The 17,729-nt window shown below is 36.4% G+C and overlaps 1 protein-coding gene and 1 long non-coding RNA gene across 3 annotated transcripts in view; both read left to right on the top strand.

Annotated features, from left to right (window-relative positions):
* The window catches only part of LOC132119725 (CSC1-like protein 2), a 34,622-nt gene extending 28,058 nt beyond the window's left edge, over positions 1 to 6,564 (top strand). The window contains exons 14-22 of one of the 2 annotated variants that reach the window (XM_059529923.1): positions 1 to 73; positions 142 to 228; positions 469 to 534; positions 1,098 to 1,260; positions 1,995 to 2,100; positions 4,584 to 4,751; positions 4,860 to 4,975; positions 5,053 to 5,130; positions 6,319 to 6,564. The exon at positions 1 to 73 is cut by the window's left edge and continues 34 nt beyond it. In XM_059529923.1, coding sequence (XP_059385906.1) covers positions 1 to 73; positions 142 to 228; positions 469 to 534; positions 1,098 to 1,260; positions 1,995 to 2,100; positions 4,584 to 4,751; positions 4,860 to 4,975; positions 5,053 to 5,130; positions 6,319 to 6,489 — 1,028 coding nt within the window. In that variant the 3' untranslated portion in view covers positions 6,490 to 6,564. The remainder of the gene's footprint in view (positions 74 to 141; positions 229 to 468; positions 535 to 1,097; positions 1,261 to 1,994; positions 2,101 to 4,583; positions 4,752 to 4,859; positions 4,976 to 5,052; positions 5,131 to 6,318) is intronic. The other variant, XM_059529922.1, reaches the window with a different exon arrangement.
* An 878-nt stretch (positions 6,565 to 7,442) lies between these two features.
* On the top strand, positions 7,443 to 11,725 carry LOC132119123 (uncharacterized). The gene is made up of 2 exons (XR_009426126.1): positions 7,443 to 8,063; positions 11,585 to 11,725. It is a non-coding gene; the product is annotated as an uncharacterized LOC132119123 (long non-coding RNA).
* Positions 11,726 to 17,729: the final 6,004 nt, after the last annotated feature.

The raw sequence follows: 17,729 nt of genomic DNA, 5'->3' as shown, positions 1-17,729 counted from the left end.
TCCTCTGGGCCTTCTCCGCCCTGCTGCCCACCATCGTCTACTACTCCGCCTTCCTTGAAGCCCACTGGACCAGGTACAATCCCACAGTCATCTCCAACTGAATCGGGGTGTCTCTGGTGTTTAATCGGGCGTGTTTCTCAGGTCGGGCGAGAACAGGACCACCATGCACAAGTGCTACACCTTCCTGATCTTCATGGTTCTGCTGCTGCCGTCTCTGGGTCTCAGCAGGTACTGTCTTTACGAGAGAGTTAAATTGAATCTGTAATTGCGTATTTAAATCCTAATTTCTATCTGGTCATGTGACTCGTTTGAGTATCTGCCTGAAGCTCTGATCCAAACCTCTCTACGAGCCTCCGTCTGCAATACTTGTGCAAAGCTTTTGTTGTGACTATAATTATCTTTTTAGTATATTAAACATTGCTAGTGATGATTATGTTTCATAATAATAAATGCTTTTCTCTGTATTAGTTTGGACGTTTTCTTCCGCTGGCTTTTCGACAAAAAATTCCTGGCTGAAGCCACCGTCAGATTTGAGTAAGGTTTTTAGTTTTATTTTATTTTTTTATTGAAATGTTTAAACTTTCTTGCCAGTTGTAGCATTTTATTAATTTAAATATTCGTATATCAATTAACTGAAATTCGGAAGGTTATTTTTATTTTTATTTTATTTTTTTATTTTATTTACCAAACTTTTTTTAACTAGCTGTAGTATTTTTTTTATATATTAAATATTCATATATAAATGAACTGAAATTATTTAATTTTATAACATTTTCTGACCACTTGTAGCATTTTATTTAGACATCATTGAGATTCTATTTATTTAAAAAAAAAAATTTATTTTATTTTACTTTAATTTTATTTAAATGTTCATATATCAGTGAGGTACATTCAGAATGTTTAATTGTTCATATTTTATTATATTGTTTTGAAACGCTTAAACATTCTTCATGCTGCTTCACATTGCTTTCTTGCAGCATTTTATTAATATATTACTTATTCATATACTGTTTTACATTGGTCATAAACCTGCTGTAAATTTCTGTAGTTTGGATTTAGTGCATGAATTAAAGTGCAGATTTCATCTACAATCTCAGGTGTGTCTTCCTTCCTGATAACGGAGCGTTTTTTGTGAATTACGTCATCGCGTCGGCGTTCATCGGAAACGCCATGGATCTGCTGCGGATTCCAGGTCTGCTCATGTACATGATCCGGCTGTGTTTGGCTCGCTCGGCCGCGGAGAGACGCAACGTCAAACGGGTACACAGACACACACACACACACACACACACCAGCCTTTCAAACCATTGACCTTGTTCCCTAATTACACACTCTTATATCATTAATGCTTTGGTGAATCTGACAAAACTTGACCAGACGACATCTGGGTCCTGCATCATCCCAAAATACACAAGAATCAGAAATGCAATTTTGCATAGAGAAATTCAAATACATTTTTTTTTTTGCATTGTGACATTATTTTCATGAATATTAAACCCATTTTAGCCAAAATACACTGTACCATATTTAATTAATTAATTAATTTGCATTATATATATATATATATATAATTATTAATTTAATTGCATTTTATCCAATTATTTAATAATTTATATATGTAATTATTTTATTTATTACTTAAATTAAAGCAGCATCAATTCATGCCAGCCCAACAAGTAACCATGATGCAAAAATACTTTACAATTTTGTTTACATTTTATTTTTATTTATTTATTTAGCATTACAATAATGGTGTAAAATGTGCTCATTTGTCATGAAAATGTCAGAATGGAGGAAAAATCTTCAAATATTAATGCATTTTAATAAATAGATTTTTTTTTTTTTTTACACAAGTTTTGTGAGATTCATCCACCCACAAATGAGTTATTTTTACCTGCTGTTCACCTGGATGTGATTCAAGCCTATGCTGTGTTTAGCTGTATAACGTGTGTGTGTGTGTGTGTGTGTGTGTGTGTGTGTGTGTGTGTGTGCAGCATCAAGCCTATGAGTTTCAGTTCGGAGCTGCCTACGCTTGGATGATGTGCGTTTTCACCGTCGTTATGACGTACAGCATCACCTGTCCAATCATTGTCCCCTTCGGTGAGTCAGGCCACGCCCACCTCCACATCAGCCCATTCACGAAACCACAGAACGACAGCCAATCAGAACGAGAGAGAGAGAGATGAACAACAAGGATGAAAGAGAGGAAACAGGGAGAAGTGCTGTGAATGACGAGCAGAAGTGTGTGTGTGTGTGTGTGTGTGTGTGTGTGTGTGTGTGTCCAGAGCGCCTCCTGCTGGTCGCACATTTGCATGCAGCTTCAACAATGGACATTTCTCCCTGCATACACTCTTTACTCCTTGTTGTCCATCTCTCTCTCTCTCTCTCTCTCTTTCTGAAGCTGCGCCAGCAGAGCCACCTGCACACGAACGCACACATATTTGTGTTTTTGTCAGACTAAATATAGATCCTCCGGCTGCGTATTTCACAGCAAAAACACAGTGAGAGGGAGGACATTCTGCATATGAGCAGTAATCTTTGTTTTTCTGTCCCTGAGCTTTTGCATGCTCACATTACTTCTAGAAGTCTCTCAGACACACACACACACACACACAGATGTTCGTGGAGCTGGCGGTGTGTGACTCATCGCTGTTATGCGGAGGAAACTTTATTTCCGTCTCTCAGCCCACACGCAGACAGAGATGCTAATCTCAGACGTCTGTTGATTGTTATATGTAACGTCTCAAATTAAAACACACTAGAAACTTGTTTAGTTTTTGTCTCATGAAAGGTACGAGAAAGACCTCATCAGATTAAAATGATAGTTTTGTGGCCTTTATTTCATGTTTGTTATACACCAGTGTTGCTACTCAAAACTGGTGAAATATACTTTTAGTAAATATGTTGTGAATTCAGTATTTTGCTGCATGATTTGGGGAAAATAAATCCAAGTACAATCTGTATGCGTGTGCGCGTGTGTGTGTGAGTGTGTGCGCATCAGTTTTTTTGTGTGTGCGTGTGCGCGCGCGCGTGTGTGTGTGCGCGCAACTGTGTGTGTGCGTGTTTGTTTGAGTGTGTGTGTGTGTGTGTGTGTGTGTGCGCGCGTGTGAGTGCGTGTGTGCGCAACTGTGTGTGTGTGCGCGCGTGTGTGTCTTTGTGTGCGTGTTTGTTTGTGTGTGTGTGTGTGTGTGTGTGTGTGCGCAACTGTGTCTGTGTGCGTGTTTGTTTGAGTGTGTGTGTGTGTGCGCGTGCGCGTGTGAGTGCGTGTGTGCGCAACTGTGTGTGTGTGTTTGTGTGTGTTTGTGTGTGTTTATTTGTGTGTGTTTGTGTGTGTGTGTGTGTGTGTGTGTGCGCGCGCAACTGATTCAAGTCAAGTCACCTTTAAACAAAATACATTGCGTCAAAGCAACTGAACAACATTCATTAGGAAACAGTGTCAATAATGCAAAATGATAGTTAAAGGCAGTTCATCATTGAATTCAGTGATGTCATCTCTGTTCAGTTAAATAGTGTCTGTGCATTTATTTGCAATCAAGTCAACGATATCGCTGTAGATGAAGTGTCCCCAACTAAGCAAGCCAGAGGCGACAGCGGCAAGGAACCGAAACTCCATCGGTGACAGAATGGAGAAAAAACCTTGGGAGAAACCAGGCTCAGTTGGGGGCCAGTTCTCCTCTGACCAGACGAAACCAGTAGTTCAATTCCAGGCTGCAGCAAAGTCAGATTGTGCAGAAGAATCATCTGTTTCCTGTGGTCTTGTCCTGGTGGTCCTCTGAGACAAGGTCTTTACAGGGGATCTGTATCTGGGGCTCTAGTTGTCCTGGTCTCCGCTGTCTTTCAGGGATGTAGAGGTCCTTTCTAGGTGCTGATCCAGCATCTGGTCTGGATACGTACTGGATCCGGGTGACTGCAGTGACCCTCTGATCTGGACACAGACTGGATCTGGTGGCTACGGTCACCTCGGAATAAGAGAGAAACAGACTAATATTAGCGTAGATGCCATTCTTCTAATGATGTAGCAAGTACATAGGGTGTTATGTGAAGTGTTCCGGGTTCCGGTTTACCTAATTAATGCAGCCTAAAAATCCTAAAAAACGGATTTGGATATTAAAAGCATATTAGTGTGTTATGTGTAAGCCAGGTTAAAGAGATGGGTCTTTAATCTAGATTTAAACTGCAAGAGAGTGTCTGCCTCCCGAACAATGTTAGGTAGGTTATTCCAGAGTTTAGGCGCCAAATAGGAAAAGGATCTGCCGCCCGCAGTCAATTTTGATATTCTAGGTATTATCAAATTGCCTGAGTTTTGAGAACGTAGCGGACGAGTGTCTTTGTGTGCGTGTGTGTGTGTGTGTGTGTGTGCGCGCACATTTTTGTGACACAGGTCACAGATTTGTATAATGATGAGGGTATAAGAGGTATTACAAGGAGAAGGTGACTTTTCTGAACATTACCCCACTTTTCAGAACACATATAAATCACAGAATGGAGTGTACTGAAAACCTGAAATAGCACAGTTTCCTGTGACAGCTAGGGCCATACAATATACAGTTTGTACAGTATAAAAACCATGTATGTGTGTGTAGGGCTGATGTACATGCTCCTGAAGCACCTGGTGGACAGGTACAACATGTACTACGCTTACCTGCCCTCCAAACTCGACAAGAAGATCCACTCAGGAGCTGTCAATCAAGTGGTGGCCGCGCCCATCCTGTGCCTCTTCTGGCTGCTGTTCTTCTCCACCATGAGGACAGGTGTGTTTACAGAGCACATACACTCGAATACATCCTGCTTTACAGCAAGACCCTACAGGGGAATAGGGTAAAAACAGGGTACCACTCAAATGCAGCTTATTTCCTCAGGGTTCTTGACTCCGACGTCTATGTTCACCTTCGTGGTGCTCATCATCACCATCGTGGTCTGTCTGTCGCACGTGTGCTTCGGTCACTTCAAGTACCTCAGTGCACACAACTACAAGGTACGGGTTACAGGACTACAGGTACAGGTACCTGTCCCCGAGCAGAAAGCCTGACCTCGACCTCTCTGTCATTACAGATCGACAGCAAGCACACGGAGATCGACGGAGTGGAGAACGGCCGTCCTGCTAGATCCTCCCCCTCCAACAAATCTCAGGTTAGTCCTGCTTTCTTCAACCAGAAACAGCCATCATTTCGTTTTTCACCGCCATTTTTCTCCCTCTCTATCCTTCGTTTTTCTATTCTTTGTATTTGTAAACTATTTTTACTTTTATTTCTTTACCTTTCTATTACAACATCGTTTAACAGTTCTAAATAATCTAATGAGCTATTGTTCATATTTATTGATTTATAAGTAGTATTTGTTTACTTATAAACTATCTAAATTAAAGCTCATTTAAATGTATATTTTGTGAATTGCTTATTATATAAGTACTACTGCTATCTGGGTAGTATTTGTTGTACAAATTAAATTTAATAAAAAAAAGTAATAATAATTAATTAAAATAATTTAGAAAGTATGTTTTATTACTCTATTATTATTTTTTTGTTATTTATAATTAAATTATTTATAGTGAAATCACTGTATTGTACACAACAGTTGTATTTATTTTACAGAAATAAATAGCTGATTTTAATAAGCATTTTGTCTGTGTTAATAATCATGGTAATATTAATAAAAATAATAGAAATCATTTTCTATTATATTTATATAATACAAGGGAAATTACACGTTGCACAGAATTAAATTACTGATTTTAAGACCTTGTATATGTATTATTATTGTTATTATTAATTTTGATAAATTCTAAATACCAAATAATAATAATATTTAAATTACTTTTAATTTGAATATTTTTATAGTACAGCTGATACATAATTGTTGTACAGAATTAAACTGCTTTTAATACATACACTTTGTATGTATTGTTGTAATCACGTATTATGATGATCGAATACATTTTAATTCATATTACGTTTTCAAAATACAAGTGAAACATAATTGTAGTATTGTACTGAATGAAATGGCTTATTGTAATAATTGTGCATGAATTCTTATTAGCTTTATTATAGTTGTTATTAATGTATTATTTTTGCATTACACTAAATTTGGTTTGGGTAGAAATTGAAATAATGGCACAATGCAAATAATAATCTCAATGGTCCTTAAACAGGCTTGACTTTATAATTTCATTTTCTTGTTGAATATTTCTTCTTTTTGATTAGAATTTCATGTTTCTTTATTGTTGCGAAATATGATCTCTGTGAGACTCAATTCAAATCAGACGGTGGAAGACAAAGCTGTTTTTACCGGTCTTTTCATGAGTATTCTGCGTGTTTTCAGCAGCAGATGTACATCGCCCAGGTCCTGCAGGACCCAAACTGTGACGAGACCGGAGCAGGCAGCGGAGAGTCCTCGCAGGACGAGGAGATGATCAACGCCGGGAACGGCCTAAACGAAGCCGACTTCCAATCCGGAGAAGACAGTCTCATCGCCAACGAGGTCCACCAGTAACACAGCCGAGAGAACGACAGAAACCCGATCGCAAGGCCTTCATCCGCACACGTCTGTCCCCGTCGAGCGCTGTTAGAAACCCACGTCTGCCAGAACACTCTTCATAAGCACACGCTCCAAACTTCGATTACCCTATTCGAAAAGATAAAAAAAAAAGCTTCAGGAAATAGTACGCCGGATGTTTTCGTTGCGCTCTTTCTCCTGTGGTTCGCCTTAACAGCGATCGTATTCCTAGTTGTTGCTTTTTCTTGTTCTTTACCTAAGCGATTGGATTTCACAAACATCCGGCATTCCAAAGGAAACGTGCAATAGCGAGAGCACACCGTCGGAATTCGGCTTGAAATCCCAAACCGTTTTAGACTGAACAAACTGCGTTCACTGTACAGTATTCATCCAGAACACTAACAGACGCCGATGTCATTCCCGAATTACTTTGCGATCTGATTCTGAACTTCACCTCAGTGTGCAGTATTTCCAGAAACCATGTTCTTACGTTTCCGTTTTGGTATTTTTAACGGAATTTTTTTGCCTTTAACGGATGTGTTTGTATGCCTGCAACAGAGTACTGATATTCCCTACTAGATGCAAAACAGCGATGAAGAATCAGCGAATCGGGACGTTCAAGAAGATTCGTGGTGAACCGAATACGTTTGATCAGGAAACTGCCAATTCAGATCTTCGTTCTCTGTCGTCTAGATAGTGTGAACGAGGACAGCTAGATGAAAAACAGGCTCTTGTTTGGTGCCTGAGATGTTTTGGGAGAAATCTGGTGTTTGAAGATCTAGATCGATGTGCCAGATTGTCTTCTTTTTTATTCCTCAGCCTAAAATCACAGTTTGCGGTATTTTTTGTGACGCGAAAGCACCGACCGACCGACACTCTTGAGAGTGTTTCATCTTGTCTGAAAATGAGCTGAAGGCAGATCTAGTCCGATGTGTTTACTGGGAGTTTTCCTTCTGGATTCTGCATTTCTCTTGGATGAAGACACTGATGGTAACCTATGAAAGCTGTAGCTGTGTGTGTAGTTAGTTTTGGAGGAAGAAGCTACACGCTGGAGATACTGACGTATAATTGTGTCTTGATGATGAGCGGTGTGTGTGTATCTTCTGTGATGAACGTGAGCACAAGATATTAAAAAAAGCACTCTGTACATCCAAAGAAAGGTACTTTCTTAGTTTCTGGTTCGTCTTTAGGGCTCCCTCACCGGCTTCTTATTGAGTTAATGAAGTGAAGTCTCTTCAGCATTTGGCAGTGAAGTAAAGAGCGGTGTGGGTAGTTTTGTTAAATTATACAAGAAACTGTAAATGTTCAGCCTGATACCAGTCATGTATTAAAGATGTGTCTCTCACTGGATTTTTTAATACATCATGACTTTTTGTTTTATTTTATAAGCTAACCGTTTAAGTTCTTTTAGAACAGAAACGCTGCACAGAAGGATGCTAGCTGTGCATTATGCAAGAATGAGTCGCAGTATGTTTCTAGTACAGACGTTGTGATGCCGATGTACAGTAGGTCTGAAAGGGGCCGAAATGTAACCAAATGTCATCTTAACTGGTTTGTGTTCCTCAATAGCAGTGGTGGACAGTAACGAAGTAGCTTTACTTCGTTACTGTACTTAAGTAAATTTTTCAAGTATCCGTACTTTACTGGAGTAGTTTTATTTTGAGTAACTTTTACTTTTACTTCACTACATTCCAAAGCATAAAATCGTACTTTTAACTTCACTACATTTCATAAAACATATCGTTACTCCCTATAATATATCACGTGCTCCGACACGCAGAAGTGGTGTTTGATTCATCATGAACGAACTGAGTCTTTTCAAAATAAACTTAAATCGGATCGCAAATCGCACCAAACGATTCGTTTACGAATTAGAATGATCCGATTGCAGCGTACTGTCAATGTATTGCAGCTGTTCTGGAGTCGACCACTCACTGATTCAAATGAACCGTTTAGTGCGAGTCTACAGAAGTAAGAACCGGGAGATCTTGTGAGCGTGTGCGTCGGATGTTGCTAAAAGTAAGTTACTAATGTCGAAATTTTGGATTAATTATTGTAACTGAAAATCATATTTAGGTCAAAATTGTCAGTTGTTTGGGAACTAAATCCGCTGTAAAGAGTGATCTATTTAAGCCCACTGAAATGCTCGAGTGCAGACGATGCAGACACATCAATTTTAGGAAGAAAAAAAACAACAAAATAAATAAAAAAACAAACATTAAAATTACACAGATTAAATACAATAACTCATGCACGTTCAAATTCCCCGCTGCCGTTATGTTAACAGTTTTATTAAAATGCTACCATCCCTATGTGAAGTCTGTTTTTATATTGTTTATCAACAGTAACGTTTGGAATAACTAGACGAGTAGACAGACATGAATGTATATTCATAACCGTACTGAAAATAAGTAAATATTGTTAGCTGATGCTAACTGTCTAGCTAACAAGCTTGCTGGTGCTAAGTTGAGGTAATTTTTTATAAATAATGTCCAAATATTTTTATTCAACCACCTATATATATATATATATATATATATCTATATATATAGATTACATTTGGGTTAAAAAAAGGATGTGATGTTCAGAACATGGTAACTACAGTAATTATCAAAGTGGAAAGAGATGCACCCTGTTTGGCCAGGGGTGTTTTTACACCACAGACAAGGTTTGAGAAGGAAAAAATCCAGGGGCCTAGCCATCTTTTCAGAAGTGAGGGGGACAGAAATTATATATATATATATATATATATATATATATATAGGCTATATATGTAGGCTATATAACATTTCTTTAATCTATATAGCTTACCAATCAACAGTTTTTGAACAGTAATATTTTTTATGTTTTTAAAGAATTATCTTCTGCTCACCAAGCCTGCATTTATTTGATCCGAAGTACAGCAAAAAACAGTAATATTGTGAAATATTTTTATATTTAAAATAACTTTTTTCCCTATTTGAATGTATTTAAATTGTAATTTATTCCTGTGATCAAAGCTGTATTTTCAGCATCATTACTCCAGTCTTCAGTGTCACATCCTTCAGAAATCATTCTAATATGCTGATTTGCTGATTATCAATATTTAAAACATGAGTATTTTTTTCAGTATTCTTTGATGAATATAAGAATCCAAAAATTAGCATTTATGTGAAATAAAAAGCTTTTGCAACATTGTACACTATATATCATTCACAAGCTTACAGTCAATATAATTTTTGTTTTTTGGAAAATAAATTATAGAAATGAACACTTCTACTTAGCAAGGACTCTTTTGTGGGTTCGAGTCTCAGGCCGGCAACACCATGACTAAGGTTCTCTTGAGCAAGACACCGAACCCCCAACTGCTCCCCAGGTGCCGCAGCATAAATGATGCCCACTGCTCCGGGTGTGTGTTCACAGTGTGTGTGTGTGTGTGTGTTCACTGCTCCGGGTGTGTGCTCACAGTGTGTGTGTGTGTGTGTGTGTGTTCACTGCTCCGGGTGTGTGCTCACAGTGTGTGTGTGTTCACTGCTCCGGGTGTGTGCTCACAGTGTGTGTGTGTTCACTGCTCCGGGTGTGTGTTCTCGGTGTGTGTGTGTTCACTGCTCCGGGTGTGTGTTCTCGGTGTGTGTGTGTTCACTGCTCCGGGTGTGTGCTCACAGTGTGTGTGTGTGTTCACTGCTCCGGGTGTGTGTTCTCGGTGTGTGTGTGTTCACTGCTCCGGGTGTGTGTTCTCGGTGTGTGTGTGTTCACTGCTCCGGGTGTGTGCTCACAGTGTGTGTGTGTGTTCACTGCTCCGGGTGTGTGTTCTCGGTGTGTGTGTGTTCACTGCTCCGGGTGTGTGCTCACAGTGTGTGTGTGTGTTCACTGCTCCGGGTGTGTGTTCTCGGTGTGTGTGTGTTCACTGCTCCGGGTGTGTGTTCTCAGTGTGTGTGTGTGTGTGTGCACTTTGGATGGGTTAAATACAGAGCACGAATTCTGAGTATGGGTCACCATACTTGGCTGTATGTCACGTCACTTCACTTTAAATTGATCAAAAGTGATGATAAAACATAATTTTCTATTTCAGATTATTCCAGATTTCTATTTCAAAATAAATGCTGTTCTGTTGAAATATATCCAAATAAAAAACAGTTAATATAAATAGGTTAGTAAAAATATTTCACAATCTTTCTGTTTTGCTGTACTTTGGATCAAATAAATGCAGACTTGGTGAACAGAAGAGACTTCTTTAAAAAATATTAACAAGCTTACTGTTCAAAAACGGTTGACTGGTAGTGGATACAAAAGGCAACTTAAATTTTTCTCATATTTCTAACTTTTAATTGGCTTAGAAATCTATAACTGCTGGACAATAACAAATAATAATGATTTGTTTATATACTACGAAATGTTTTTGTCAATTAGCACTGCATTGTTCATACTTTATTTATCACCTGCTGAAGATGACTTGAAAAACCATATATTGTTGCTATCGTATGTTTAATGTCTTCGTGTTTTTTTCTGTGTAAAAACTGCTTTCATACAGCGATAGCTGGACGCTTTTGCCCATATTAGGAATTTCCTGATATGACTTTCTGCACAAGAAAATATGAAAATATAATTATATTTTCCTTTAAAATGTTATCCTAACTTCAGGCCTTATTATCATGTCATATATAGTCCTAACTGTGATGTTCTGTAAAACAACAAACTTTAAAAGACTTTGTTCTTACTGGTGAAAATCAGATGGTCGTCTCTGTTTTCTCTCAGGTACATCACAGTGTAAGCTTTCACAGTGAACATCACTCTCATCATCGTAGTCCATATCAACAACACAAATATATCTTGACTCCATATAGTGGTTATTTTGGAAAAAATCCCAGGTATTTTGAGCAGTAGGATTATTAAAAATATGTGCGAATATAAAATTTAATTAAGTAGCTTATATATAAAATTTCAGTACTTTTTTACTTAAGTACATAAAAAATTGAGTACTTTTGTACTTTCACTTGAGTAAAATTGAAAAAGGAGTACTTTTACTTTTACTGGAGTAATATTTTATTATATGTATCTGTACTTTTACTCAAGTACTTGATTTGTGTACTTCGTCCACCACTGCTCAATAGAGTCTGCTCACATTCAGCTGCATAGACGGACTGCTCTAGAACCTGTGTGAGATTTGTTTTGACACCTTTTCTGTCCGAAGGTCGTCCTAACGGTGAAGCATTTGTCATCTTCAGTTTCTTGATCAATAAAAGTTGGTATTAAATTCTGTGCATTTGATCTGTTGTTATTTTCAGTCCCAAGAGGACAATGCATCTTCACAAAAAAACACTTGAGCAACTTAGACATTATGCTTTGAATGAATGAATTTTATAGAGATATCAGTATTGGTTTCATTGATACTGTCCTTCAGTCATAAAAACTGTCCTTGTGTTGTTTGTACATTAATTTGAAGACTGAATGTGAATTTATTGCAATATAAAAATATATATATCAAAAAAATTAATTCCATGTAATTAGATTAAATTACATTTTGAAATAATCAGACTACGGTTACTTTTTTATGGATTACATGATTGCGTATTATTCATAATTTATCTATTCTCCTAATTCCTCTTGTTCATCTTTTAAATGCTCCTTTCTAAAATATCCAACCGTTCATATACACTCAAAAAGTCTTCCGTTTTCCAGTCATTAGTCCGGTAGCTACACAGCATTTTCCACTGGATTCACAAAAATAATTTCAGTCGTTTCAGAGTTGCATCAGCTACTGATGAACACATTAATATCCACCTGGATTATCACGAAGTAAGTTGTCCATCTAATTCAAGGTCTTCGTCTTTCAAACACTTTAAAATGCACAAATTCACATTATTTCTTATTTACACGTAATGAAGGCATTCCTAAACTTTTTTTTTTTTGTTATCTGAACTACGGCAATGGGTGTATAGTTTCCAACATGCGCTGTACGCAGAAGACCAATCACAACAGACTAGGCCATCTGACCAATCAGAGCAGAGCCCACGGAAAGGAGGATTTTAGAGAGACTAAATCTTAGAATGCTTACGAATTTTTTGAGAATTGATGGAAAATTACAGATGATATTAAATGCATATTTCGAGAAAACGAAAGCGTTTTTTTTGACCTTGCATGCATGTGATCCTATCGTGGGAGACTCCCAACACAAAAAAATGGCGTAATTGGGGCACTTTAAGACACATTGTTTCAGTTTTCCATAATGTGATGTTTAAATATGCAAATTATGCAGTGTCTGATTTAATGTGCGCTCATTTGCATACATTTCCAGAACCAAACTCAGAACACTGTATAAAGATTCAAATGTTTCTATTTACCGATACATTAGAGTTAACTGTATACGTGTTTTACCTAGGAGCTCCGAAATTTGTTTTGTTTGAATCAGTTGTTCGGAGCGCCTCACGTTATTTCAGTAAACTTCTGACGCTGCGTCCGAAATCGCATACTGCTACATTTCAATTTTAACATACTTCCCGACCGTTAAAAAAGTATACATATATTTATATTACGGCAGGTACTTTAATGCGTTGATAAGATTATTTACGCTGAAAAATAACTCGTTAAAATTATTAAAGAGAATAATTGGTTAGGCCTTCTTTCTTTGCATGAACATTTGGGCAATGTTATGCAAATTTTCCCACATGATGATGTAGATATGTGGAGGCGTGTTAGAACCAACCATTTTAAGAGGGTGTGGTTAACTCTTTGTTAACTTTGATAAAGAATATCTCTTTGGGATTGAGATTTTAGTTTTTGCAACTTTACAGATCTTCTTTATGCACCAAGAGCTTGTAACACTCAAAAGAGAAAGGAAAAATTGGAATCGCATTACATCTAACGCACTTGCCCCTTGATTGATGACAAATATGAGGCAGGGCAACAACTCACTGTGTGATGGAGACTAGAGAACGTAGTTAGAATGTCCCGAAAATTCAAGATATTTGTCTCATATTTACATCAAGAAGTTAATATGGTGTTATTTTAGACAAAATGTCTGTTTTACTCGGTTTGCCCACAAAACGGTATATAATGTAACCCTTTTTTGTCGGCATACGCTCCATATGTCTCTTCAGCGTGGATACATAGATAAAACACAGGTTACCACAGTGATAATTCATGTTTCTTCTTTTAATCAGAAGCATCTGCCTAACAGCATTAACAGCCGAACACACAACACACTCGTTTGAGCTTCCTTTTTTTTCTTCGAAGCGCGCTCTGCCTTTCTAACATGTATAAAACTTTGCATGAGACATATGAAAATACACGAAAATCTTACTAAACAGATTCATCAACATTTCTTCTTCTTCTTTTTATATAAACCATGAATTGACCAAATGTAAAATGTGGGAAAAACCACTAACGTGACAGAACATTGCATAAGTGCAGTATTGCGTCAATATTTGTGCATAATATTGCAATATATCAAATTACTCTGTAAACAACATTAGAACACATGCACACGCTGTATCACACTCCTATAACATAACATTATATGAAAACTTGTTTTATGGATTATCCAGTACAGTGAAAATACAGTGCACAGACAACCAATCAAAATCTTTAAATCTTTCTGTTTTTTTAACCATACGGTCACAATGTATTTCTACTTAATTGTAATTGAGATTTTTGTGAATTTTTTGATCAAGTAATACAGAGTGAATGTGACCATTTTTGTATTATTCCTCACCTCCAGGTGTTTTAACTCACTATAGGTTTATTTCATAAATTTATTTTGATTCTCAAAACCCCCAAAAGCTTGCTCAACATTGCATACTCAAGAATTGGAAAAAAAGACCGGAAATCAACCGCACATTTAAATACCAGAATGTAAATTAATCATTTTAGTCCAAACCAGCAAGTCCAAGCAACCTACACTCTCTGTGTTCTTTCATTGAAAAGTATGCATTTTGTTTATTCTCAGGCTATATGGTTGAAATAATATTTTAGTTGATACTTTAAGTGCCATTGTTTAAAAAAAAATGCTTTATTGACTACCGTTTTATATACCTTCAGTTGTCATGCTTTAAAATGCCATGCCATTTCACAAGATTTTCACCTCCTAAATTGCCACCCCAATTCTATAAGGGTAAAATGTACTCATGCCGATGACATTTTATATATATATATATATATATAAAGAATAATTGTAGCCTACATAAATGGGTTTAGCAAAACAAATATGATAACTTTTTAACTGCAGGCAGATATAGGCCTATATTATTAAAAATATATTTTTATATATTAAAATACATAAAACATGCATGAAACTTGTAAATAGTTAACAACATAGCCAAGATTAGGCCCATACTATGTTCCTACGTATATTTATTAACCCACAATAGGCCTAACACATTTTAACCGATTAATCGCCTATTTTCATTTGCTGCATGTTTTTTATTTTTATTTATTTAAACGCTAAAAAAATACATTAAGTTTGTGAGAGTTGCATTTTTATTACATTCAGAAATAATAACGGCTAATGTACCAACAGGATATTTTTAGTTCACTTTACAACAAATCTTTTACATTTAACAAATTTATCAGAACAGAACAAGAATTACAAATATATATTTCTAATGGATAAATATAATTGCAGTATTTAATAATATAGGCTTATAAACAAAAAAATAATAATAATAAATAATAATTTAAAGCGATACATAAGGTAAGGTTGGGCTTATCACGCTCATTCGGGAAAAATCCAAACATGTTGCCCATTTGAAGCAGAACTCTTATTGACCAATCAGGAGCTTGCTCTAGTAGTGACGTGATTATTAGGTAGCGAGTGGAGGGAAAATCCGAAACAACAATGCAGGACAATCGTCGCTGTATGTGGATATCCGGAGCCGTATGATACTTCATACTTTTACAGAAACAGGAATAAAAAGGATCTTGTTGGAAGAAACAGATTAATTGAATAAAGACCGAGGACTAGTACCTGTTAGATTTACCCAAAACGAATTATATTTTATGTTTAACCACTAAAGAGACATCAGAGCCAGCGGCAAATGTCAGAAGGTCTAGCCGAGGTGAGGCTGCTCTCGTTGGATACATAAGCACTGAGCTCCCGCTTATCGTGTTTGTAAGGAAATGGATGTGTTAGGGAAGTAACACATAAAATTGTGAATAAATTGCAATTGCTGAACGAGACTCAAAGGTCCAAGTCGGTAAAATGATCCGAATTTATACTTAAATGTATGTATAAACACCTATAAAGCTAGCAAATTTTACCTCAGAATGAAAAGACATGACGGAGGCTGAGCGACTATAGTTGTGAAGTGTGCAGGACTGCAGTGAAGAGATGCAACCAGCCAGGTCACATGATAATGATAACATGGCGGCTAGGCCTATTTCATTTATCGCACACACATTTGTCAATGCAAATTTCAAACCAATTGTAGTACCTATTAAAACATTATTTGGTTTTGGTCTTTCCACTGTAATTACAGCAGTTACAATTACAAAGTGGCAAAACTTGAAAGTACATATCGCTGCTCTAAGGGTTTTTACATACTGCTTTAAAGCTTTTCATAGACGTACTTCTGAGCAGTTCTCATTTTAATAGATTTAAAAGATTAATATACAACTTTTCCATTAGTAATTTTGACAATGACACGTTATTCTGGCGAGCTGTGCCATTTCACTGTAACTTCCTCTGCCTCTGTTATCAGATTTTCAGTCAGATCACATGAGCTTCAATTCTATTGCCAGTGTGGTTTTAACCTCAGACTGCAAATGTAAATGCTTTTGCAAAGTGCTTTTGAGGATGAAAAAAATCTGTGAATTTTTAAAACGATACTCAAAATGTAAATTTTAAAAGCTTAAAGGTGAGTTACAGTTATAATATGTGAAATCTGTATTAATTACATTTTTGAAAGACCAACTATATTGTGCATTTTTTTTGTTCCTGTTTATTAGGTATGCACTTTAAAAAAAAACTGGTACACTGCAAATGTTACCTAAAAGATTTATTTCTGCCTTATTTGACCCATAAAAGTTAGTTTTGTTGGAATAAATTGATAAAAGCAGTTACCTATTTTTTTCAATCTATTTAAGATGAACTAGTCAAATTTCCAGAAAAACTTAAACCTAACAAATGTTGAACATCATGTGAAGCTAAAGCAGTTCAGACGTCGTAACAAATGAAGTGAGAGCAGGCCTTCTTCACAAATAGCCTATTTTGAAATTATTAACTTTATATATTTTTTCGAAACATCAATCTTGCATAAGAAATGGCCTTTCTGTGTTTGATCTGATAAAGTTCTTTTGACATCTTAACCTTGTATGATATTATATTGTGCAATTTGGAGGTTAGTAGATCGTTGCAACAAACACCTTAAGATAGAACGTTTTCTTAATTGAAGTGGGTTTGTTGCAACCAGGACAAACACAATGATGGAGATCAATGCAGAAATAAACAGTCTTTATTAATAACAAAGCACACCATATTTGGCACTTTGGTCTCTTGTCTTTTAGAGAATAAAGTAGTGCAGAGGAAAAAAGTTTCACTATGGCAGGAGGTAGAGTTGGTTCGTTCGTATGTGCTCAAAACTTCATGTTGATGTTTTTATATAAGTTAAATATAACATCATAATGCACGCCACATTCATAAAAAGCACTACGAATGTCCATCTGGTTATTAAAAAAGACTATAATACAATATAAACTTCTATAAAAGTAAAGAGGTTTGAATATTATACAAAAAGCATCTTGTTCTGTCTTTAATGTTGCTCTCGTGCAACTTTGATAAAAACGTACAATCAGATTAAAGAAATAGTTTCACATCCAAAAACTCATTAAGGCACGAGTAAATAATGACTTTGGGTGAACTATTTATTCAAAATATATTAAAACAAGTATTTCTTTAAAAAAACACACACACACAATGGTAGTACTATTCATGCACTAACATTTAAACTACTTGGGTCAGCAAGATTTTTTTTATGTTTCTGAAAGAAGTTTCTTCTGCTCACCAAGGATGCATCTATGTGATCAAAAATACTGTAAAAAAAAAAAACGTGAAATATCATTACAATTTAAAAGATCTGTTTTCTATGTGAATATATATAGTATAGCAAAATGTAATTTATTCCTGTGATGCTCCGCTGTATTTTCAGCATCATTCCTCCAGTCTTCAGTGTCACATGATCTTCAGAAATCATGACAATATGATGATTTGCTGCTTAAGAAACATTTCTGATTATTAAAAATGTTAAAAACAGGAAACCTCAGGA

The sequence above is a fragment of the Carassius carassius genome, chromosome 38, assembly GCF_963082965.1.
Source record: "Carassius carassius chromosome 38, fCarCar2.1, whole genome shotgun sequence".
In the NCBI taxonomy this organism is placed as follows: Eukaryota; Metazoa; Chordata; class Actinopteri; order Cypriniformes; family Cyprinidae; genus Carassius; species Carassius carassius.
The sequence above is the reverse complement of the archived record's forward strand: the minus strand, read 5'-3'. Positions and strand labels throughout refer to the sequence as shown.